General features: G+C 37.8%; 5 protein-coding genes and 1 pseudogene across 7 annotated transcripts; 3 read left to right on the top strand and 3 right to left on the bottom strand.

Annotated features, from left to right (window-relative positions):
- The first annotated feature begins 4351 nt into the window (after nt 1-4351).
- LOC18010619 lies at nt 4352-5648 on the top strand (annotated as a pseudogene).
- A 1325-nt stretch (nt 5649-6973) lies between these two features.
- On the top strand, nt 6974-8098 carry LOC18010685 (F-box protein At1g53790). The gene has a single exon (XM_006392691.2). The coding sequence runs from the start codon at nt 6974-6976 to the stop codon at nt 8096-8098; it is 1125 nt and encodes a 374-aa protein (XP_006392753.2).
- Nucleotides 8099-8461: 363 nt separating this feature from the next.
- LOC18010631 lies at nt 8462-10489 on the bottom strand. Its single transcript, XM_006392690.2, has 8 exons — nt 10193-10489; nt 9877-9941; nt 9655-9753; nt 9452-9499; nt 9270-9339; nt 9094-9165; nt 8888-9019; nt 8462-8806 (listed from the first exon to the last, which is right to left on the bottom strand). Exons 1-8 carry the CDS (start codon nt 10385-10387, stop codon nt 8663-8665), a joined length of 825 nt encoding a protein of 274 aa, XP_006392752.1. The 5' UTR covers nt 10388-10489; the 3' UTR covers nt 8462-8662.
- A 354-nt stretch (nt 10490-10843) lies between these two features.
- LOC18010640 (O-fucosyltransferase 14) lies at nt 10844-13224 on the bottom strand. The gene is made up of 3 exons (XM_006392689.2): nt 11899-13224; nt 11295-11544; nt 10844-11202 (listed from the first exon to the last, which is right to left on the bottom strand). Exons 1-3 carry the CDS (start codon nt 13149-13151, stop codon nt 11026-11028), a joined length of 1680 nt encoding a protein of 559 aa, XP_006392751.1. The 5' UTR covers nt 13152-13224; the 3' UTR covers nt 10844-11025.
- A 334-nt stretch (nt 13225-13558) lies between these two features.
- On the top strand, nt 13559-16793 carry LOC18010456. Of its 3 annotated transcripts, none has more exons than XM_006392687.2 (7): nt 13559-13753; nt 14194-14586; nt 14687-14739; nt 15007-15044; nt 15163-15481; nt 15555-15856; nt 15936-16793. In XM_006392687.2, exons 1-7 carry the CDS (start codon nt 13741-13743, stop codon nt 16567-16569), a joined length of 1752 nt encoding a protein of 583 aa, XP_006392749.1. In that variant the 5' UTR covers nt 13559-13740; the 3' UTR covers nt 16570-16793. The 3 variants fall into 3 exon arrangements, with proteins under 3 accessions (XP_006392749.1, XP_006392750.1, XP_024005977.1); XM_006392688.2 differs by having other exon boundaries at nt 13559-13765; XM_024150209.1 differs by lacking the exon at nt 13559-13753 and having other exon boundaries at nt 14557-14586; nt 14687-14749.
- A 3459-nt stretch (nt 16794-20252) lies between these two features.
- On the bottom strand, nt 20253-22940 carry LOC18010455 (retrovirus-related Pol polyprotein from transposon TNT 1-94). Its single transcript, XM_006392686.2, has 3 exons — nt 22512-22940; nt 21270-21680; nt 20253-21212 (listed from the first exon to the last, which is right to left on the bottom strand). Exons 1-3 carry the CDS (start codon nt 22938-22940, stop codon nt 20253-20255), a joined length of 1800 nt encoding a protein of 599 aa, XP_006392748.2.
- Nucleotides 22941-24116: the final 1176 nt, after the last annotated feature.

The following is a 24116-nucleotide window of genomic DNA, read 5'->3' as shown; positions in this document are numbered from 1 at the left end:
ACCATGATTGAAGACCGGTTTAGGGATTCGGGTTATGGTGGATCATACGTCGTTGTTTTCTCCTCAAGCTGTAACGGTCATATTGACTTTTACTAAGCTGGTCAACTTATCCCGGAAAATGGTTGTTACGATCTGTTGCAACGGTGATAATCTGGATAAGATTAGTTTCTCGGGGTTGAGATAGATTGGGATTTTTCAATCTTTGTAGAGATAAGGAGAGATAGATTCTTGAGAGAGAAAGACGAGAGCTGAGAGAAGTTTTTCCGGTGAGTGAAAAGACTTGTAAGCTCTGTATATTCCGGCGAGTCTATGCCGGAGACGATACGTATCTGTTCTTAGTGGATTCCGAGGAATACCTCGGCCAGACGTAGGGTTGCTTTTATGCACCTGAACTGGAGAAATTGTCTTGTGTTCTTTAAGTTCTATTCGTACTACAAACTAGGTGGGAACCCACACCAAGCGCGGGCTTGCGATGTATACAAAGTTATTACAAAATTTATAGAGGCGATTATTGATAAGTAGGAGATTTGTAAGTTATATATAATCTTTGAAATGATATGTTTTAATATTCTATTGTTCTAACAGTAGTAACTATTATGTGAATTAAAGTAAAAAGTGTTTGTTACTATCTCCCTTCCTCTCTCACTATCTCCCTTCCTCTCTCTCATCCTAGTTTGTATATATCATGTGATTTAGACAACTACATTTAAAGTAAAAAGTGTTTCGTATATTAAAAAACAGGAACACAAAAACGACGAAGTAATATATATTTAATATCACGTACCTGGAAGGTTTAAATCTCTCTCCCATTTCTCTTCTCTTTATTTCTCTCTCACACACACTCTCTCCATCTATATGCCCCTGAAAGCATTTACATGTCCCTGAAAACATTCACTCAATTTCTCTCTCTCCTTCTTTCTCTAAATTCACCAGCCTTTTCCCCTTCTTATTCTTCAACATTTTTGTCTTATCATAATTTTTCTTATTATGATTTTTTTTCTTTTTTTTCGGTCTTCTTCTTCGTCTTTTCAGTCTTCCTTGTCATTGACTTCAACTGGTATTATTCTTTATCTTTTCTTTTCTCTTCTTTATCGTCTTTAACTTTTATTTCATTTCCTCTTCGGATTTGTCTTTTTTTTTCTTCTTCCTCTTCTGTTTTGGTCTACCCTTCTTACTCTTAATCTTATGGTTTAGTTTTTCCTTGTATTTTCGTTATTCTCTAGCTTTTTCTGGTTTTTATTCGTCTTATTGTTCATTCTCCAGTTTTATGTCCTTTGTCTTCTTTTTCTGCCCCAAATTCTTCATCTTCTTCTTCCTCATATTTTCCTTCTTCTTCTTCATCGTCTTTGACTTGTACTTTTTTTTCTTCTTATTTCTCTTATATATCTTTCGATTTTATTATTTCTCACTATTTTATTTCATCTTCATCATCGTCTTTGTATTCTCTCAATTCTTCTTCTTCTTCTTTTTCGATTTGTATTAGCCTTATTTATTCTCTACTTTTTGCCAAAGTTCATTATCATTTATATGTCGTAGGTTATTTTCTCTCTCATAAGCGTGGGCACGATGGTATTAGTGCATTGGTAAACAACCTCTTTGGTAGCTTTTATCTCTCCTTCTAGCCAATTCTTACCTATACTTACATGTACCTGAAGACTTCAAATTTTGTCAACCATATTAATCAGATATCAAAAACACAGAAGGGACAAACTAACGGTGATAAAATACTGATCAATTACATGTTCTTGAAGGCTTTAAATCTCTCTCAAATGGTGATAAATGCTGATCAATTTCATGACCCTGAAGGCTTTGACTCTCGCAAGCACGGGCTCAAAACCATTGTATCATAGTGTAGATAAACAATCCATTTCCTAGCTTTAGTCACTTTGTCTTCTCAGTTCTTTTCTTTCTCAAAAGCGTGACCATGGAATGTAAGTAGGTAAACAATCCTTTTGGTAGCTTGGATACTTCTAGCTTTCTTAAGTTCTCTCTAATCACTTCAAATATGTCTCCTACATCAAAGACAATACCGTTCTTCGCTCTCTTCTCTTTTGGATCTGTCTTGACCTTTGCTTCTAGTCTCGCTAATACCAGCCTCAATCACAACATGTTCATAGCTCAATCTGTAATGATTGCATCAAGATTTCTAGCTCAAGTTGTAAATTGACCTTTGATAGCCCTAATCAAACTATGTAGATCGGTTTTCAGACACTGAAGAGATAAAGAGATTGTGCTTTGTTTTATCTTCTTATCTCATACTTGAAAGCTTTTGTTTTTATCCAGTTGGATTCTATCAAATGGCTAAGATCATGGTGACACCAACGATTACCCTTGCAGAGTTTGTTCTCTTCAAAAAGAACACATTTTCCACAAAGGTCTTGCTAGAGTTTAGATTTTCCACAAAGAGAACACATTGCGTACACATTTTCCACATTTTCCACAAAGAACTCTCATGATTAAACCCGCAAAACAACACGGCAGAGTAGACAAACTCCACAAACCTAAATAATTACCTTTCTTTTTACTCACTTAATTAACTCAAAGACTCACACCAATAAAAAAAAATAAAACACGTTAGTTCGAATCAATTTCGAGTGAAAGAAAAATACAAGAAAATTCGTCAATACAAATAGGTGAAACAAATTATTATAAAATATACAAATCAGAAACAAAAGATACAAACTAGGTACATAACAAAAGGAATTTAGGTAGTAATTACGTTTCTACTTAAAAAAAAAACTAAACAAAAGAACCACAACATGTTTAAATACACAATTAGATCATTTGTTTATGAGCCACACACCTGGTGAGATACAAAACATCCACATGATGAAGTGGTGTATCGATCAAACACTGAACGAAACAATAGATGAAGCAGACGGAAAAAAATATACGAACTGGGATAAAAAAAAACTTTAGAAACTAATCATGTGCTGTTCTAAAAAAAACAAAAGAGCATGAAATTTTCAGACACTATAGATCGTCCAAACGACGTGATACAAAAACGTCCACATGACGAAATAATGTATCAAGCATAAACAAAACAAAACATACGAAAAAAAATCTTATGCAAATTATTAATAAAATTATTAAATGATGAACAAACAAAAAGGGAAAAAAGCGCTAGACATAAAAAAACATCAGTGTTATATCTAATAAAACAAAGATCTATCTCTCTATATAAATGAGTAGAGTGTTTCAAAGTTAGTAATTTGCGAGATCGTGACGCCTGCAAGATAAACAATTAGATTTTGACATGTGTTTAATAAATTTTCAATTAGATTCCGATATATAATATTAATAATAAATGGAAAAAATTATAATTGTATCCGAATCCTAAAATATAAAGTTATCAAATATATAAAGAAAATATAAATTACAATTAAAATAAAAGCTAAAGTTAGTAAGAAAAAACTATAATCTATTCGTAATCTTAATCATACAAGATAATGTTACTTAATAAAAAAATATATAAATCTAAAAAACATAAATTTTATTCTAAAATATAGAGTTAATAAGAAAATAAAAATAATTTTATTTTAGTTTTCACATTTAGATGAATAAAATTAAACAATGAATTACTAATTTAAAAAAGAAAAAAAAATTAATTTTTCATTTCTATATAAAAGAGTTATTTAGTTATTTTTGTTTACCGGTTATAAAATAATAAACTATAAACCCCTATATATTGGGTTTTTATTTAGTATGTATATAGTCAGATGGATACATTAGATTTTTTAGTTAACACCGATTTGAGAATATTTTTGAAATCACTGGCCCATAGTAGATCATTCAGGCTTATGAGGCCCATTTAGAGCGAATAAATTCATGTCACAAATTTTAACATGTAGGATTAATGATTGACCAATGAAAACTAATTAAAATGACACATATTAATGATACGTAAAACGATCGCTATGGAGACGACACATAAGATTTTTGACTTCGTAAACAATAGTATAGATTCACATCGAAAAAGTAATTGATTTAGAATTGAGAGTGAATCGTAGATTGATCGGCTAAGTTTACAACAGATTCGCAGATATAACATTTCTTTTAAGAAAATAAATTCAAATTTGTTTACGGCAGTTCCATATTTTGGAATCCAAAGTGATACTAATCATCACACTTAAATATAAACACAAGAGCGAGCCACTCGGCAAACAATCAAAGCAAAAAAATTGTTTATAATTGGGCTTGCGAATTTACGATGACTTGAGGAAAAAGTAATTTCTGATCATAGATATCGAGCTATATTAGGTCTCAAACTATTGTCTTTGCCTAACAAACAGGGTCTTAAAAGATTTCCATTACCACAACGTACGAAGCTTTCGCTCCTCGTCTGGTGGCCATGGAAAATCTAGGGCAGCAGTTCCTTGAAGCTCAAGAAACACAATCAGTAAGAGAAATCCCAATTGATCTCCTCATGGATATCTTTTCTCGAGTCCCGGCAACGACTATAGCAAGACTATGGCGATCCATACTTATCCGTCCGGATTTTACCGAGTTGTTCCTGACTATGTCTAGGGCTCGTCCACGCCTGCTCTTGTTCACCTTTCAAGTAAAGGACAAAATATTCTTCTTCTCTTCACCTCTGCCTCAGAACCCAGATGACAACTCTTGTCTTATACTCACTCGTTATCATGTTCACCACAAGCATTCTCCCGGAGATTTCTCACTTTATTTTGGTTCTCCTCTTGGTGGATTCATCTGTCGTATAGATAAGAGAACCCTATTTATCTGTAACCCGGTCACGGGAGAGTCTATATCCTTACCCAAAATAGAATCCAAGAGTCTACATGTTTTCACACAACCTTTTTTAGGATATGATCCCATCAACAAGCAGTTCAAAGTATTGTGCATCAGTATCACAGATGCGTCCGATGGGCATCAAATTCTGACACTGGAGAATGGAAACCCTTTGTGGAGAGATATCAAATGCATGGAACCCCATTATCCTAAATCTAGTGGAATATGCATAGATGGTGTCTTGTATTATACAGCTGGGGTCGATCCTCAGTTCAGGGTTACTATGATAGTCTGCTTTGATATTAGGTCCGAGAAGTTTAGCTTTATCAGATAGATAAAAACTCATTGATGACTTCTTCTTGTACTCTAATCGACTACAAGGGTAAATTAGGTGCGCTTCAGCTCACATTTTTGTCTCCCAATAAACGTCTTGAGTTCTGGCTTCTGGAAGATGCTGCGAAATGTAGTTGGTCCAAAAATATCTACACATTTCCTTCTTTTACGCAAAAAATTGTTGACCATAATGGGTTAGCCATTCTTGGAATGACCGATAATGGTGAAGTTGTGTTGTCGCCGTACGCTCCATCAGTCCGAAGTTACATTTATTACTACAACCTCAAGAGCAACAGTTTCACAAGAGTTCAAATCCATGGTCTTGAGTTGTTTAAGGGTAGGCGAGTTTACCCCTCTATAGACTATGTTGAGAATTTGAAACTTATGTAAGTCTTCAATTTTTGTTTTCTTTTGTTTTCTAATTAAAGCTTTTGTCTAACTTAGTATTTCAATTGAGTAATGTATATTCCGTGTTTTTTTTTTTTTTTGTTCCAAGGACTGAATATGGCAAAGGAGTTAACAATTTTTCTCCAAGGGAGGCTATTTCAACTCGAGTATGCCAATAAAGCTCGCAAGGTAACTTTTCCCCTACAAAAATAGATAGATAGTGTCAGACTAGCGAAAAGTTGAAGAATGGGTTTTCCGTGGAAAAGGATTAATTAGGGGTTTTCTTTGATTGCTTAGCCTATTGCAAAAGATTTGGAGAGGGCTTTCATGGACTGAGTAATTTAAACCGTGTGATCTTTCGTTTATTTACTATGCAATTATTGGAGCCAAGCATGTCAAATAAAGAGAAAGGTACATTTTGTTATAGCGTGTGCATGAACACGTACTTATATATCTTTGATGCTAATATTATCTACAGAATTTCGTTGTTCTTAATTACGGTTTCATTTCACAATTCTTTTAGTTCAATACTAAAGAGCATATTGGAAGAGCCATTTCTTTGGAAGTGAGTGACATGGCATATCAGAGTTCAGAGCTATATCTGATCAGATATTAGAGTTTTGACTTTGATCACACCTGTTAAGGCACTTTTGATTTTCTAAGGTTTAATAAGACTGCATGTAAAGACCCACCAAAATTAATCATGCCGGCATGTACTCATTCAATTCCATGTAAGCTATATCTGGTTTTTTCTTAAAATAATATTCTTAGTTACTTTCTATATGGCTTTGTCTTAAAACTCAATCTTCAATGGATGATGCAAGAAAAAGATGGTTTGCAAAGTGATAGACTGAAAAAAGTGACAGAATTAGGCTATGCTTAATGCCTATGCAGCAGCAAAACTGAAAATTCAACAGTTTGTTAGTAACTAAGATAATTTTAAAAGTACAACAAGTCACACATTGTATACGTTGTTTCGGAAACGATAAAGTCTTAATAATAAGAAGAGAGTTGTGGTCAATACAGCTCAACTATCATTTGAGGGATTTGTGTTGCTATCTTGTTAATTCGTTGAAAATTGGACAGCTTGGTGATCATATTTGCTCGTGGTTATCCACATGTTTCTTTCCAAAAAGCCCCCACCGTATCTACACCTTCCCATGCTTTCTTCTTCTAAGGTGAATAAGCTGATGTGTCTCAAAGCGCTATTAATTTGTAGTTCCCAAATCACAAAGATATGACTTCTCAAGTAATTCCATTCTTAAAAAAAGAAAAAGAAAAGAATTTCCATTCTTTGAATGTAGCAAACCAGGCCTGTGGGAATAAAGAAAGGATAATTTCTCAAATCTCTAAATTAGAACAAGAAAATATACTAATCTATATTCCGATTCCTTTTAACTCAGCCATGCATCTTTCTTTCTCTCTCGATCAGCTTTTCTTATATAGTCTTTAGAGACTTTGATAACCAAAACGTACGAAGATTTGGCTCCTTGTACTGGTCGCCATGGAAAATCTAGGGCAAAGGTTCCTTGAAGCTCAAGAAACAATAGAAGTGATCCCAATTGATCTCCTCATGGATTTCTTTTCTCGAGTTCCGGCAACAACTATAGCAAGGTGTCTTTGCGTATCCAAACTATGGGAATCCATACTTGTCCGTCCAGATTTCACCGAGTTGTTCATGACTATGTCTTGTGCTCGTCCACGCCTGTTCTTGTTCACCTTCCAACTTGAGAAAAACATATTCTTCTTCTCTTCACCTCAGCCTCAGAAGCTAGATGACAACTCTTCTCTTGTACTCACTCGCTATCACGTTCACCATACGCACAATATTTTTCCATCTAAGATTGGTTCTCCTCTTGGTGGATTCTTCTGCCGTCTATATGAGAAAACCGTATTTATCTGTAACCCCGTCACGGGAGAGTCTATATCCTTACTCAAAACAGAATCCAAGAGTCTAGATGTTTTCATGAAACCTTTTTTAGGATATGATCCCATCGACAAACAGTTCAAAGTATTGTGCATCAGTATCATAGATGCATCCGATGAGCATAAAATTCTGACATTGGAGAATGGGAAACATTTGTGGAGAGATATCGAATGCATCGAACCCCATTATCCTAAATCTAGTGGAATATGCTTAGACGGTGTTTTGTATTACACAGCTGGGGTTGATCGTAAGTTCATGGTTACAATGATAGTCTGCTTTGACATTAGGTTCGAGAAGTTTAGCTTTATCAAGATAGATAAAGACTCATTGATGAATTCTTCTTGTACTCTAATCGACTACAAGGGTAAATTAGGTGCGCTCCAGTTTACATTGTCGTATCCGAAACGTCTCGAGTTCTGGCTTCTGGAAGATGCTGAGAAATGTACATGGTCCACGAATATCTACACGTTTCCTTCTTTTACGCAAAACTTTGTTAACCGTACCGGGTTAGCCATTGTTGGAATGACTGATAGTGGTGAAGTTGTGTTGTCCCCGCACGTTATAACAGACCCGTTTTACATTTATTACTATGACCTCAAGAGCAACGGTTTCACAAGAGTTCAAATCAAAGGTCTTGAGTTGTTTAAGACCAAGAGGGTTAATATCTCTCTAGACTACTCTGAGAATCTGAAATTTATGTAAGTCTTCAACTCTTGTTTTATTTAAAGTTTTGTCTAGTTTAGTATTTCAATTGATTGGTTTTTTAACTCGTAAATCCAAATGTATTTTTACATTGTACATATAACTCAGCTAAAAAAACACTAGATGTTGTTGGCTTACCTTATATCTCCTACCTAATGAGCTTCAGAAAAGTTAATTCGCAACTCATTTCAATGCTTAAGTGACAACCATTGATCTTCATTTTACCAGATAGAAACTCAAAGCCAGCGTATATCATTTACTTATAATATAGGTGGTAATGCGATATCACTGTATTATCAAAGCAATTAATCAAAACTTAGATCTAGGGCAAACAATACGATGTCTTCAAGTTCTCAACAATAATATGTTTTCCTTTTGTTGTGCAAAACTGAAAATGCAACTGTTTCCAAGTTACATATATGTTTTTTTGTTTTAAAGAAAAGTAGCAAGGAATCAAAAGACAAAAAGAATTGGATCGTAATCTCTAGCTTCAAACATCTGAAAGTGTTTGAAAGTTTGTTTCAAAACAAATAAAAAAAAGAGAGCCTAAAATGCCAAAAAGAGTTAGACTAGATTGCGATATTTAAGAACATCGATCTTATTTAGATGAAAGGATTTGCAAATCTCTACTATGATCTCCTCGTCGAGCCCTTCCTCGTCGTTAGCTTCACGAAGTAGCTGATACAACTCTTCTGATGGCAGCAAAACCTGTTTTTATGAGAAACAAAGACAAATAAGAAACAAGAAACCTTCGATTGAGTTTCTTTGATGACAGAAAGATTAGCTTACACATGTGGGAGATAGAGATTCTTGTTTCGGTTTGTTGTTGTTGTTGTTCTTGCTTTCATTTGCATCATCAGTTGAGTTTGGTTTCTCAGGAGTTGACTGGTTTGAGATGAGCTTAAGCAGCTTCTCGCTTCCCTTCATTGTTAATCAAGATTTTTGAGGTTTTATACGATAATGGAATTATGTACCGGTAAGTAAAATCGACAAACCTGAAGAGCTCGCCAGTGGGAATATGTACGGAATAAGACCCAGAAGAATGCTATGTTTGGTAATGGCAATACCTAAATGGAAAAACAAAGCTTTTGTTGGTTTAAGAGACTTGAAGGAGAAAAAAACGAAGTTAGTTTGCTAAGGTTTCAAAGGGAAAGCTTCATACTATACATACCATAAATGCACTGGTCAATGGAAGCAAAGTTACTGAACCAATTAGGTACTTCTTGTGCAGGATTGTTCCACTAGAAGTACATTTCGAAACATTTGTGTCAGAAGAAACAGAGATTCTCAACCTAAATTCGCCCAAGAGACATGTGAAAATGGTAGAACACTGGGTAACAAAAAGCAATTTACCTCATGGCAATGTGGCGTAGTCTCCTGCGTACAAGTTTAGAGTCTAAACTGAAACATTTAACATGAATTAGCAAACCCCGTAACCAATCCGAATTCACCAGAACATACTCATGAAGGCCATATCAAGTTTAATCATTCATTAGAGAGGCATTAATGGTCCTCTCAAGTTTACAAAAATTCAAGAAAAGGAGAGAGAATAGAACCTTAGAGGATAAGTGACTTGTACAGAAGTGACCTCCTTAGATATAGACTTCAAGAAAATCTCAGACGGCTTAACACGAGCCAGAAGCTTTAATCCTAACCTATACATCCAACCACAGAGACCACAGTTTAACATTAAGCCTATCAAATTAAAGACCAAAGCCATAACCTCCACAAGTGACTCAAATACAACAACAAAAAAGAGAAGTAAAGAGTTCACAAACCCATGAATCTTGTTCTTCATTGACCCGTCAGGCGCTTTCTCAAGACCCATCCAAGCTTTATTCATCTAACCATTACAACAACAACTCATCACACTGATAAAAACAAAAAATAAAACCTTTTTTTGTTTGTGTGTTTCTTTCTCATTCCTACTGGTCCTATCCAAGTTAAAAACCTTTGATCAGAAACAAAACCAAAGGTTATTGGTCACAAATTTGTATACATCACCAATAGATAGAAAAACCTCACTACACGCCACACAAACACACGGGTATGTAAGCTTTTATATATAGAGAAAAAGTTTCAATTTGTGTATACCTTGTCAGAGATGAAATCGACGAGAAGCTCTGCGTTGGCATTGATTGGCTTCGACTCAGATGATAGTTTCTTCCATAAACCTCGTATAGTCGTCGGAGTAACGCCGGACGGCGACTGAGCAGCGAAAGGATCAACGGATCTGCTAAAACACCAGTTCTTCCCTTTAATCGGGAAAACAATCAATCTCGCTCTCATGATCACACTCTTTGAAACAGAAACCGAACAAAAATAACACACGCGAGTAAAAGTTTTCGAAACTTTGGAAAAGCTCCGATCTTTGGTAAGGAAGATGTCAATTTGTTATCTGGGTATTGCTCTAAACGACGTGGGTTTTTGTATAATTAAAGAAAAAATCGAAGCTTTAGATACTTATTATCGCGATGACCGACAAAGCAAATCCTATAAATATTCCACGAGGAAAGTCGAAGAAGCGGCGGCGCGTCTCTGGGCACATATATACAAAATCCTCATATATAGACAAATATATATATATAAGCTGCATAAACAGTCTTTGAAATCGACTTTACAATTTGGTAAAACAAAGGTTTAGTGTTTAATTTTAAATCATTAGCCATTTGGGATAAATGTTTATAAGTCAGGCAATTTGAAACTGACACATCGCTTAGAAACTTTCATAACAACAATCTCAGGTTATATATTAGGAGCTGTATCATCAGATGCATCAGAACAGCAATGAGTTACAGAGAGGTATGGCTTTATTTTATGATACACTCATTAATAACCTATGAACAAAAGAACAAAAAGAGAATTAGACTGTTTATGATGAGAACTCACAAGACGTGAGATTATGTTAATCTGCTTTGTTCCTAAATTTATTCATGATCGGCTACAAAATTAGGCTGCTCGTTTTGACAGAGATACTCATCGCAATCTGAAGCAGTTCCCCAGTCTTTTCTCAGTCTCAGGATATCCTCTGTAAAAGTAGAACCCGAGGCACCAATGAACACGCTTGACACTGCACATATCGTCTTGTCCAACATTGCTTCCACCTTTCAAAAAGGAAATATCTCAGTTATGATTTGTTAATTCTTGTATGATTCCATTCTTTCAAATCCAATATGAAGAAGAGAGGAGATGTTACCTGTGAGTCGCCCTCGAGACCATGTCTGTATAACAATGCATCCCATTTCTCAGCTGAATCACGAGCTGGTCGCTTCACAAGGGGAACAGTCTTTCCATTTAGCATCAACAGTGATTGTAGCAGACCAGTTTCGCTTTCAGCTGCATCAGTTGAAAGGTAAATAACCGGTGCCTCGACTTTCTCAATCAGACGAGTGATGCAGTTAGCAGCTTGGGGAATAGGGTAAAAGCAACTTGGATTCTTGGCGTTACTGACACAAGAAGAAAATTACTTAGCAAGGTTCCTGGTGAAATCTAAGCTACAGCTATTCATCATACGAACATAGGTAGACCAAAAACCACTATTTAAAAAAAAAAACAACATACAATCAAAATCTCAGATACCGTTAAGGAAGATAAGTTATTGAGCATTTATCTTTGGTACTCGTGATTAAAACTTTGTAATACTGATACTTTATTCATAGATGATAAACTGGTCAATAGAATTCGCCTAAACTAAGTAGCTCCAATTATCCATTCATCACTGCTATAATTTGGTTAAGAATAAGTTATTACACTACCAGAAACCCTACAGAGCAATCAAGGGAGTGGAAAATGCACCATACCAGAATTTCAAGAATCCATGCCTGCGGAAATGTAGAGCAATGTAGTTCTTGCCAAGGAAAGTCTGGATAAATCTCTGTGCAGTGAGCGAGATTAGCCGGTTTGGTTCAATCAAAGTTTGGCACTTGTGAGCAATAGGACCACCAGGCTGCATCACCCACTCTCTCTCGACATTAGCATAGAACACATCCCCAATCGCAATAACATCATCATCTGACCTGAAATTAGTCTCCACTTCCTCAGCTGTCTTGTTGCTTGGCCTGGCAATATCTTCTTCCCATGGTGTATCTAGCTTCCCTCCAATGGTAATTCCCAAAGCTTTCAACTTTGTAATATGCTCTTTATCTACATAACACGGCTCCGGTTTCGAGAAGTAGCATATGAATCTATTGATATGCACGTGATGATGCTTCTTCCTGTTCTTATCCTTCTTCCAGAATTCCTCAAAGGAAACCACTACATTCCTCCCTAAACAAGTATTGATCCGATCAATATCAATGATTCTACTGTAATGGTAATCAAATCTATGGCTAGGGATCACAAGGATCCGTTTAAGCAATGCGGCGAAGAACATATGCTTCTCCAGGCAAATCAAGTGATTACTCATCTGACCAGATAAGCAAATGGCGAATAGAAATTTATCTGGTCTCGGCTTCCATTGTATCGTCTTTCTCCCCGTTAACTTCTGATCCACTTTCCGGCAACTACCAACCGGTAAACCATCTGATGATCCATCAATACTGACATTTCCAGTTTTATGCGGCGACAGTAATGCATTCTGGATCTGTCTGTTCAGTGAAATCTGCCGGAAAACTGCAGATTTCACGTCTTCGATTGTTGAGAGATTCGATAAAGTGTGGTTCCAGATAGAGAAGAGATCGATTTCCTGCTTCCTGAGAAGATACAGTGCTTGAAGATCCGATTCCTGAGCCCGACCCGTCCCGGTAATTGGCCGGAATACAGAATCTGGAACCTTGACGGAGAAGAAGTAATTGCTGAAATCGGTAGATAAGTAAAGAAAAACGAGGACGAGAGGGAGAAAGATAACAATGAACTGTCGCTTAGTGATATTGAGCTTGAAACTCCGTGTTAAACGTGATCGGAGACTCTCCACGTCGAAGGTAGGCCGTTGCTCCGCCGCGTCGCTATAAGACAGAGGAATCTCGTCACTTCCACGAAAACGGTGAATTTGAGAATCTGATTCGTCCAGCGATGACGATGACGACGAAGACGTCGACGAGGAATCTCTCTCCATTAGTGTCGCGTTACAGTCGTTGCCGGAGATCAACCCGGAACCGCCGACCCATATACTAGACTTTGTCCAGGATCCGACCCGGCTTACACCACGTGGCTTTTCTCGATCCACATTTTAATGTTGATTATACGACATCGTTTAAAGTAGAAGATATCGAAGCCCTTTAGCCCAACAAAAGGTTATACGGGTCGGGTCATTGGTAAAGAATTACCCGCTAATACCACGTGTCCGTTCTGATTCGCTTTTACCTTCAAGCGCAAAAAGAACACGTCGCGTTTAGTGTCCCAACAATGGTTACGGCCCGTGAGCCCAATAATGTGTGCTACGGGTCGGGTTATTACAGCAACCCGGGTCTCGTTATCCACCGCCTCCTGGTTGCTGTGTCAAAGACAGAGAAGTATCTTCGTTGAAGTTTGCTATTGTGTGGCTTATCCTTCTCTGTCTGAAAATTCCCGCAAAAACCTTTGCCCTCTCTATTCAGCAGAGCAACAGATATCTCTTTATAACGCATTGTTAGTCTTACAAAACATTCTGGTTGTTGTGTCGCAAAGAAAGAGGGTTTCGAGTTCTTGGGCTGAATGAGCTCCCAATGCCTTCTTTAGGTACCTTTTCTGGTAAATTTTCCAACATTTATTCCTGCGCTGATGATTTTTAGTCTGATTTTTGGTTTTCTGGGTTTTGTTTGGTTACTACTGATTAGAATTCTACTTCAGTGTTGAGACTCTCTGTCTTCTCAATTTTGTTTCTTGTTTATTGGGTTTCATTCTTGAGTGACAATTCATTGCATTTGCAATCTGAGGTCTAAAAAAAATCTAATCTTTTTGGATCTAACATATTCATAGTTACTGGGTTTTAAAATGCATATGAGAAAAAGACGATTGCTTTGCTTAGTTTGTAGAGAATGTGGATTAATGTCTCCCCAGTTTCTTTGCTCTTGGAGATGGTTCTTTGCTTTGATTTGGAACACAAAATTGCTTAGTTCCTTAAATTTCTGTTCCTGTTAAGCTTATATGCTCAAAACTCTGACTGTTTAATCTTGCAGATATTGCTGCTATTCAACCTTCCTTGCAAGCTCATCTTGTTCCATTGGGGGCTCAGAGTATTATCCATGCTAAAAACCTACCCAATCCATGGAAAAAATCCAGTTTCTCGAAGAATTTGAAATTTTACACTGGTCATCTTCATGTACGAAGAGGCAAAGTCCTTATTACCGCAGTGGCCACTCTTGAAACCAAATATCCTGCTCAGAAAGAAAACAAGCAAAGCTATTCCTTGTCTTCTGCCTCTTCAAAACCATCTGAGGATCGCAATGGAAGTTCTGAAGATGGCGAAGCGTTGGAACAAGTGGATGACAGAGAAAAGTTGAGAAGGATGAGGATTTCCAAGGCAAATAGAGGGAACACTCCATGGAACAAAGGCAGGAAGCATAGTCCGGGTGAGTATTTTTTTTTTCGTAAGCATTTCGTCACTAATCTGCAGTTGCTTCTAGTTGGAAACATTTTAAAATGATTTTTTTTCCTTTTGCGTTTATACAGAGACCCTACAAAAGATTAGAGAAAGGACAAAGATTGCAATGCAAGACCCAAAGGTGATGTAATGTAAGAATGGTTATATATCTCTTCTTAGAGGAGTTGGCCGTAGTAACTCTAGTGGGACTTGTATCGGTATAAATTGTTAGTGCTTGCAAGAAAACGTTCTTTTGTCAAACAGATTCGACCCTTGTGTTATTCTAGTCTTGTACCCTATAGGAAAGCAGTTGCAGGTAAACCTATGGTATTGTTAGGGCGTTTATGTTTGCTCTCTGTATCAGACTTCTCAATCCCTCACAAAACCTTTGTGTCTTCTTCCTGCGCAGATCAAGATGAAATTAGCGAATCTCGGGCACGCACAAAAGTCAGTACCGGTTCTTTTTTTCTTTTTGTGGTTTTTAACTCGATGGAACTTTTCTGGTTTTGCTTATGCTTTTGTTATCATAATGTTATCTTCCCAAATATGCATATGATTTTTACAGCAAGGAGACACGGTTGAAAATTGGGGAGGGAGTGCGGATGCGATGGGCAAGGCGGAAGGAGAGGAGAAAAGTGCAGGAGACATGTCACTTCGAGTGGCAAAACTTGTTAGCGGAAGCTGCTAAAGAAGGATATACTGACGAAGAAGAGCTTCAATGGAACTCTTACAACATCTTGGATCAACAGAATCAACTGGAATGGCTGGAAAGCGTAGAGCAGAGGAAAGCCGCTAGAGGAGTTAAAAGTAACCGAAGGGCGCCAAAATCTCCAGAACAAAGAAGGAAAATCGCAGAAGCAATAGCTGCTAAATGGGCTGATCCAGTAAGTTGCCTAGTAATTTGCTTGATGTTTTGTTCTTGGCCATATTTAACTTGGTTTGGTTTCTCTCTGTCAGTCTTACCGTGAAAGAGTTTGCTCTGGCTTGGCAAAATATCACGGTATACCTGCTGGTGTAGAGAGGCGTCGAAGAAGACCAAGTGGCGATGCAGAGCCAAGAAAGAAGAGCCCTACAAAGAAAAGCTCAAGGGATTCAGAGACTGAAAGGCAAAGCCAAGTTCAAGTAGTGAAAGTACGGAAGCGCAAAACACCTGTGTATAAAGATCCTTTGGCAAACTCGAAACTGGAAATGATAAAAAGCATCAGAGCAAAACGAGTGGCGGAAGAATCTAAGAAGATGGATGCTGTGGAACGAGCAAGGTCAGTCAAACATAAAAACAAAATTGTTAATATTCTCTGTTTGGAAGTTAAAACAAGAAGTTAACCTTTTCCTTCTCAGGCTTTTGATATCAGAGGCTGAGAAAGCTGCCAAAGTCCTTGAGATTGCTGCTATGAAAAGCCCTGTGGCTCAAGCATCTTTGCTAGAGAGTAAAAAGCTCATAGCTGAAGCAACACAGCTGATTGAGTCGATAGAGATGAGGCAGATGACTTCAGATGAAGATGGGACTTACCCGTATCTTCTCTCGCCTCAGCCTAATAATAGTCTTCTGGAGCTAGACAGTGAATCCAAGACCAAAGATAGAAACGATCAAGAACTGCTAGAGGAGGTTAACGGAACACACACATTCCCAATCAACGGAGAGAGTCTTCACTTGAACATGAGATCTAGCGATTTGCCGACATTCAACATAGAAGGTACCACAAATCAGCATGTTTCTGATAAGCAACCAAATACGTCCCAGGGAGATGGAGAAGATATCAAACTGGGGATGATTCCGCAACCAAACGGAACCAGAGTCCATCCACCACCAGAATCTAATGGAGCTATCAAACTTATTGAGAACCATCCTCCTCTTTTGAATGGTTCCAAAGTTTACCACGGAACAGAAGAAAAGGCTGCGTCTTTGGAATCAGGAAGTGTAACTAAGAAGTGGGTTCGTGGAAGGCTCGTCGAAGTCACAGAAGCAGCCTAACTACTTGTATCAACTGGATGAGGTAATGATGTTGTAGCGATATAGCAGAGAAAAAGTCATATTGTTCAATTAGTGATTCAAAAGTTTTGGCTTAGATATTATTCCTCTCATGCTTGAGAGAAGCAGTTTCCAGTTTGTGATTTGCCAAATTGTATCTACAAACTCAACTGTATGTCAAGAGTTTCAGGTTAGTAGCCATCCTCCATAGCTTTTCGATTATTAAAGCAGATGTTGACTTGAGTTAACAAGGCAAGGCGTGTATCACTGACTTGTGTCCCAACTCTTTTGAAGTCTTGAACCAGTCTTGATTCGTGAGACAAATTCAAACATTCTTCAAACCAATCTCTCATTTGTTTCAAGCCGTTGATCCATCAGGAGGCAAGAAAAAGTATGTGATCAAACCAAAGCTGGTTAACACGTTTTCAATATAGCAACGATATTTTGGGATAGCAATTGGAAAATGCATGTGGATTCTATCACAACATTTCAATCCAAATACAAGCCTTTCCCTTCTCTCCAACATTTTCTCTTGTATATTATCAGACAAATGTAAAATTTAGTAATTTCAGAAACCAATATTAGAGAAAATCATAAGAAAAATAGTAACTCCAAAGCCAGATTCATCAAACAAAGAGAACAGATAGACGATGTGATTAGTTCTGTTTTGGAAGAACTTAACACACTTAGATAAGCTTCACATCCTCTACAAAGTTTGGGAATGTGTAAACTCTACAATATTTAGACTCATCAACTACCGGAACTTCAACTCTTACTCTTGTGAAAATTTCCAGCTCGAGATTATAGAAATAGATGAAGAAAGGATCTCGTGTCTTGATTGGGGAGAAAACAAATTCTTCACTACTAATCATTCCAGCAAGGCGTGCATAGATCTTCTCATTCAGAAATTTATGGGGCCAAACATGCCTCGACCATTTATGTTTAAAGGGAACTAGAAATCAAAAGCTCTCAATAAAAGAATAGTCTGAATGATTTTTTGTTATTGAATGATAAAGATTACAACTGCTTTTATAGAAAAGCTTAACAACTACTAAGCAGAAATTTCAGGAAACAAAACAGGAAACGACTTGAAACAACTTTGAAACTAAAAGACTAATTCTCCTCCGAGAATATTTATTCCACTCCGACAAACCCGTTTGACTTATTTCACCTTCAGATTTTGTCAAATCCAACAAATTCCTCCCTTTAAACTGAAAATACTTCTCAAAATCAGTTTAACTTTCGAACTCCAAGCAACCTTCTCAGCTTCTCAAACTGATCCAACTTGATCGGCTTCGTCATAATATCAGCAATTTGATCATTCGTTCCACAGTAACTCAGCTTTATAACTCCTTCGTTTGTAAGGTTCCGCAAGTAATGGTACCTTACATCAATATGCTTCGTTCTTCGATGCATAACTGGATTTCTTGACAATTTAATAGCAGAGCTGTTGTCACACATAATGCTAACACATCCACCACCAAGAACACTTAGCTCCTGCAACAAACCTTTCAACCAGACGCAATGACAAGCAGAAGAGGTTGCTGCGACATACTCCGCTTCGGTCGAAGACAAAGTCACAATACTCTGTTTTCTTGAACTCCAGCAAACCGCTGCACCATTCAGCAAGAACACATACCCAGAAGTACTTTTTCTATCATCCACGTCTCGAGCATAGTCGCTATCTGTGTAGCCCAACATCTTCAGATTTGATGACCTCTTATAGAAAACTCCAAAATCCAGTGTACCCTTCAAATATCTCAGCACTCGCTTTGCAATCATCATATGCTCTTCCTTAGGATCAGCCATGAAACGAGCTATTAGACACACCACAAACATTAAATCCGGTCTTATTACTGTAAGATACATCAAACTCCCCACAAGCTGCTTGTAAAGTGTTGAGTCAACTCCATTCTTTCCTGCTTTTGAAACGATGGTACCCGGAACAATTGGGTTCTTGACTGAGTTGCAGCTCCACATATTGAATCTTTCCAAAACCTCCTTAGCGTACTTCCTTTGGCAAAGATGAATACCATCTTCGTTCTGGTTAACCTCTACTCCAAGGAAAAATTTCATTTTTCCCATATCGGTCATCTCAAATTCCCTTTGCATCGAGGACTTGAATTCTGCACACAACGTTTCATCATCTCCAGTAAATATTAAGTCATCGACATAGAGACTTGCCACCAGAATGCCTTTGCCGTTTTTCTTGAAAAACAGAGTATGATCATAGCTGCTTTTCTCAAAACCTTCCTTGACAAAGTAGCTTTCGATTCGACTGAACCAGGCTCGCGGTGCCTGTTTCAAACCGTAGAGAGCCTTTTTCAGTCGATACACCTTATCTTCCTCTCCTGCTTTGATAAACCCTTCAGGCTGGTCGACGTACACTTCTTCTTTAAGCTCACCGTATAAGAAAGCGCTCTTCACATCAAGCTGAAAAACACACCAACCCTTTTGAGCTGCGACTGCTAAGAGGCTCCTTATTGTGTCCCAACGAGCAACCGGTGCAAATACTTCAGTATAATCCACTCCAGCGGTTTGAGAATAGCCCTTCGCGACCAAGCGTGCTTTGTATTTTTCCACTTTTCCTTCTTCATTCAACTTGGTTTTGTAAACCCACTTTACACCGATCTTCTTTGCTTGCGATGGTAATCTTACAAGCTCCCATGTGTGATTTTTCTCAATGGAAAGAATCTCATGTCTCATCGCTTCTTTCCACTTTTCTTCCTTCGACGCATCCAAAAAATGGATCGGATCATCACTGATTACGTGAAGAGCAAAGTTTATCAAAGCATCATCTTCATCACTTCCTTCTTCTCCAGTCACGAAATCCTGCATCCACCCTGGTTGTCTTCTTGGCCTCCTTGTTTGTTCTCCAGTTTCAATCTCTTGATTTTCAACTCCTTGAGGATTGGTGATCTCCTCTATTTCTGCGTTCTCAGTTTCTGCAGGAGCTGGATCTATTGCTGTTTCTGGCTCAGCTTCATCATCGGTCTCTTCTTCTTCTGTAACTCCATCATCTCCCCAAGCGAGTTTCTGCTGCTCTGGTTTGCTCAATTTCCAATCCCATTTAGCATCTTCTTCAAAAATGACGTCTCTGCTAATGGTGATTTTTTTTGTAATTGGATCGTACAGCCTGTAGGCTTTGGATTCTTCGCTGACTCCAAGTAGAATACACTTGTGGCTTCGATCATCAAGCTTTATTCTTTTCTGAACCGGAATATGAACATGACCAATCGATCCAAAAACTCTGAAGTAACTGACCTTTGGCTTCATTCCTGTCCATCTCTCTTCAGGAACTTTATCTTTTACGGCTTTTGTCACACTTCGGTTCAGGATATAGGCTGTCCATCTTGCAGCTTCAGGCCAGAAAGATCTTGGCAGTTCTTTCTCGGACAGTAAACAGCCAACCATGTTCATTATAATTCGGTTTCTCCTCTCTGCTACTCCATTTTGTTGAGGAGTGTATGCTGCAGTCAGTTGCCTCTTTATGCCGTGATCTCTGCAAAATTGATTGAATCTCTCGGATCTGAATTCACCTCCTCTGTCCGTACGCAGACCTCGTATCACAGTTTTGGCCTCTTTCTCCACCAAGTTTTTGAACACTTTGAAGGTTTCAAAAGCTTCTGATTTTTCTGTGAGAAAGTAGATCCAAGTCTTCCGAGAGTAATCATCAACAAGAACCATTAAGTACCTCTTTCCTCTTTGAGACACAGGAGTAATTGATCCACATAGATGGTGTGAACCAATTCCAGCTTCTTGGTTGCTCTCCACTTGCTCTTCTTTGGAAACTTCTCTCGCTGCTGCTTCCCCACATTGCAGACAGTGCACACATTTTCTTCATTTTTCATGTTTGGTAACCCTTTCACCAATTCTTTTTTCTGCATAATCTGGATGGACATATTATTGAGATGTCCTAGTCTTCTGTGCCATAGAGACCCCAAGTCCTCTTCTTCCACTTTAAGACACTTCTCAGACACTGGTTTTTCCTTGGCGTAAATCAGGAACATGCGGTTCAACGTCATCTTCGTCTCCATAATTAAGCCTCTTTGACGATGAAAAATTCTGCAGGTTCCATTCTCGATCACAAACTTCAGCTGCTTTTCTTGTAACTGTCCAATGCTCAGCAGGTTGTTTGAGAGATTGGGAATGTAATAAACATCAGTTATTACTTGAACAATGCCTTCTGCTTCAAATCTGATTTTTCCCTTTCCTTCAACCGCCAACCTGGTGTTGTTTCCCAAACGAACTGAATGTTTGAAATCTTCATTTAGTTCTGTAAACCATGACTTTTCTCCGGTCATGTGGTTAGAACAGCCAGAATCCAAGAACCACACTCCTTTTCCCTCAGCTTTGCTCACCTCGGTGTGTGCCATCAACAGCAATTCTTCTTCTTCATCGAACTCAACGTAGTTCGCTTTTTCTGTGCACTCAAATGAATAGTGCCCTTTCTTCTCACAGTTGAAGCAGGTTATAGCAGATCGATCTGTAGTGGATCTGCCTCTTCCACGTCCTCTGTAACTGCTTCTTCCTCTTCCTCTCCAATATCCTTTTCCACGATTACTCTTTGGTTCGTTCTCCACTTGCAAGACTTGCTCTTCAGTTTTCTTCTCTGTCACTTTACTTTCATGTATTTGTAGTGACGCCTACAACTCATCCACCGTGAGTTTGCCAATGTCCTTGGACTCTTCAATTGTGCAGACCACGAAATTGAAGTTCTCGGTGAGACTTCGTAGAATCTTCTCCACGATCTTGACATCATCGATTATTTCACCACAATTTTTCATGTCGTTGGTTGTCTCCATGACTCTTCCAAAATAGCTGGCCACCGTTTCTCCAGCCTTCATCTCCAACGTCTCAAAGTTCTTTCTGAGTCTTTGAAGTTGTGCTCGCTTCACTCGAGCTCCTCCCTGATTTTTCACTTTCATGGAGTCCCAAAGTTGCTTAGCTGTCTCCTTCTGAGTGATGGTCTTCAGAATGGTTTTGTTAATTGACTGGAACAGGTAATTTTTGGCTTTGAGATCCTTGAGCTTCGCTTCTTCAAGAGATTTTCGCTGATTTTGATCGGGGGCAGCAAGGTTTCTCAACTCCTCATATCCTGGATCAATGACGCTCTAGTACTCCTTCGAACGGAGCAAATTCTCCATGACCAAACTCCAATGGTCATAGTCTCCATCGAACAGAGGAACAGACGGTGTGGTGAAATTTTTTTCTGTCATTCTCACAAAGTGTTTCGCTCTGATACCAGATAAAGGGAACTAGAAATCAAAAGCTCTCAATAAAGGAATAGTCTGAATGATTTCTTGTTATTGAATGATAAAGATTACAACTGCTTTTATAGAAAAGCTTAACAACTACTAAGCAGAAATTTCAGGAAACAAAACAGGAAACGACTTGAAACAACTTTGAAACTAATTCTCCTCCGAGAATATTTATTCCACTCCGACAAATCCGTTTGACTTATTTCACCTTCAGACTTTGTCAAATCCAACAATGTTTCTCAGCATCTTTCAAAACCCACAACTGATCAAAATAAGGACGGAAAATATCATAACCTTCAGTGAAACCTAATTTACCCTTGTAGTTTATCAGAATATTGAAGGCTTGGCCAACTTTTTTGTCACGCGTTCACCAAAGTTAGTAAATCTGAATTTCTCAGACCTATCATCAAAGTTAATAAAACTGAATTTCTCAGACCTAACATCAAAGCAAACCATCATAAGTTATGATTGTTATGTCTCATTGCTGGATAGTACAAAACACCATTGATGCATATCCCGTTATCGTTGTATATATAGAGGATAATGAAATGTGCAACTTTGGATCCTCCTCCATGAGAGATTTCTATTTCTATTTCTATTTCCATTTCCGGTCTCTAATGTCAGAACATGATACCTAGGAAACCAGTTGTCTGGATTGCAAGTCAACCAGGTGATACGCAATACCTTGAACTGTTTTTCTATTGGATCATACCCAAAAGAATACTCTGCTTTTCCTTTTATCCACCCTTTAACACCTTCTATCGACACTTTGGGTGTGGTTACGTACTCTCCTGTGATGGGATTAGAAATCACAGCCCATGACTTCTTCTCTCCTTTATGTTGACTACAGACAAGTCCGTGAACAGGTCGACATAACTTGTAGAAACCTGTCCCGAGTTTCATGTCATGACGAGTGGCTACAACAGACGAAGTATACACATCAAGATCTTGAGGTTGAGGTGAAGAGTAGAAGAACAAGTTTGATGACCCATCTTGGAAGGCGAAGAGTATCTGTGGTGTAGCCGAGGACTTATCGGGAACAACTGTTTGTAGTTTGGACGGCGAATGATCGACGACCAGCGTTTCGATACGCGGCGACACTTTGCCATGCATGTAACCCTAATCCCGATTTTCTTTTACTGTTTACGTTTACGTTTTGCCATGGCGGTGGATGCATGTAACCCTAATCCCGATTTTCTTTTACTGTTTTACTTATATATACTTGCTCGATAACTTGGGCTTTGTTAGGGCCCAATATAATACATTTTCACTCGCGCATATACACAAATATTTTATCTAGTTAGTTATAAATATTGACCAATGTACATTATAAACTTTTATATTTGACTTACAATGTAATATTATTTTCCTTTGAAAATTAAATATTTTATTATGTATAAATATTAGATTTAAATATGTTTTTTTAAAGGCTAAAGTTAGACGGGCTGATTTGCCAAAATCTGGAAGACATTACCGTTGTTGGAAACATTAGAGCATCTCCATTAATGTTATTCACTCATGGGTCTCTTAAGAATATAGTTTAGTATTTTGTTTTGGAGAGAGAAAAAAAATTAAAACATTAAAAGCAAAAAAAATATATAACCAATCACAATCTTCCACCTGGCGTAAGAGACAATCTCTTTGTCTTTTATATAAAGAGCGATCCATCAAAATTTTAAGGAAATACTTAGGTTTTTGTGCGAAAATCTGGGTAAAAGACCCTGCTAGAGATGCTCTTATATTGTTCATTAGCTCTTTAGTGATGATTAAAAATTTTGGCTTATTTTTATTGGTCTCATGCTAATGCTTGAGAGAAGAGTTTTCATTTCCAGTTTATAATGTGATAATTGGATCTAGAAGATAACTGTATGTTGTATTTCAGATTACTAAAAAGTCTCTTTTGCTTCTTTTTATTTTTGATCAAATAAGGTCACTTTTACTAAAAGGTCTCTTTTGTTAAAACCTGATATTGACTGACAATTTGAGGAAATTGACTAAACCAAGTCAAAAACCCAAAAGCGTGTTCCACTGACTTGTGTCCCAACTTTTTTCGAAAATCTTTGAACCAGTCTTGATTCTCATCGCCATTTTGCCGTGAATTCTGGTTTCGATGACAAATTCCTCAGAATTAATGGACCTCCAACCAAAATTCTACATCAAAAACCCTCTCTTTGTTACATTTCATTCCATCGTAAAGCTTCACCACTTTCAATAAAGCATCGATCTTTCGGGTTTTATCAGTGTTCTAATCTTTCACGATCTTTGTCTTAATGTGAGAACATCTTACGC

The sequence above is a fragment of the Eutrema salsugineum genome, unplaced genomic scaffold (assembly GCF_000478725.1).
Source record: "Eutrema salsugineum unplaced genomic scaffold, Eutsalg1_0 scaffold_7, whole genome shotgun sequence".
Lineage (NCBI taxonomy): Eukaryota > Viridiplantae > Streptophyta > Magnoliopsida > Brassicales > Brassicaceae > Eutrema > Eutrema salsugineum.
The sequence above is the reverse complement of the archived record's forward strand: the minus strand, read 5'-3'. Positions and strand labels throughout refer to the sequence as shown.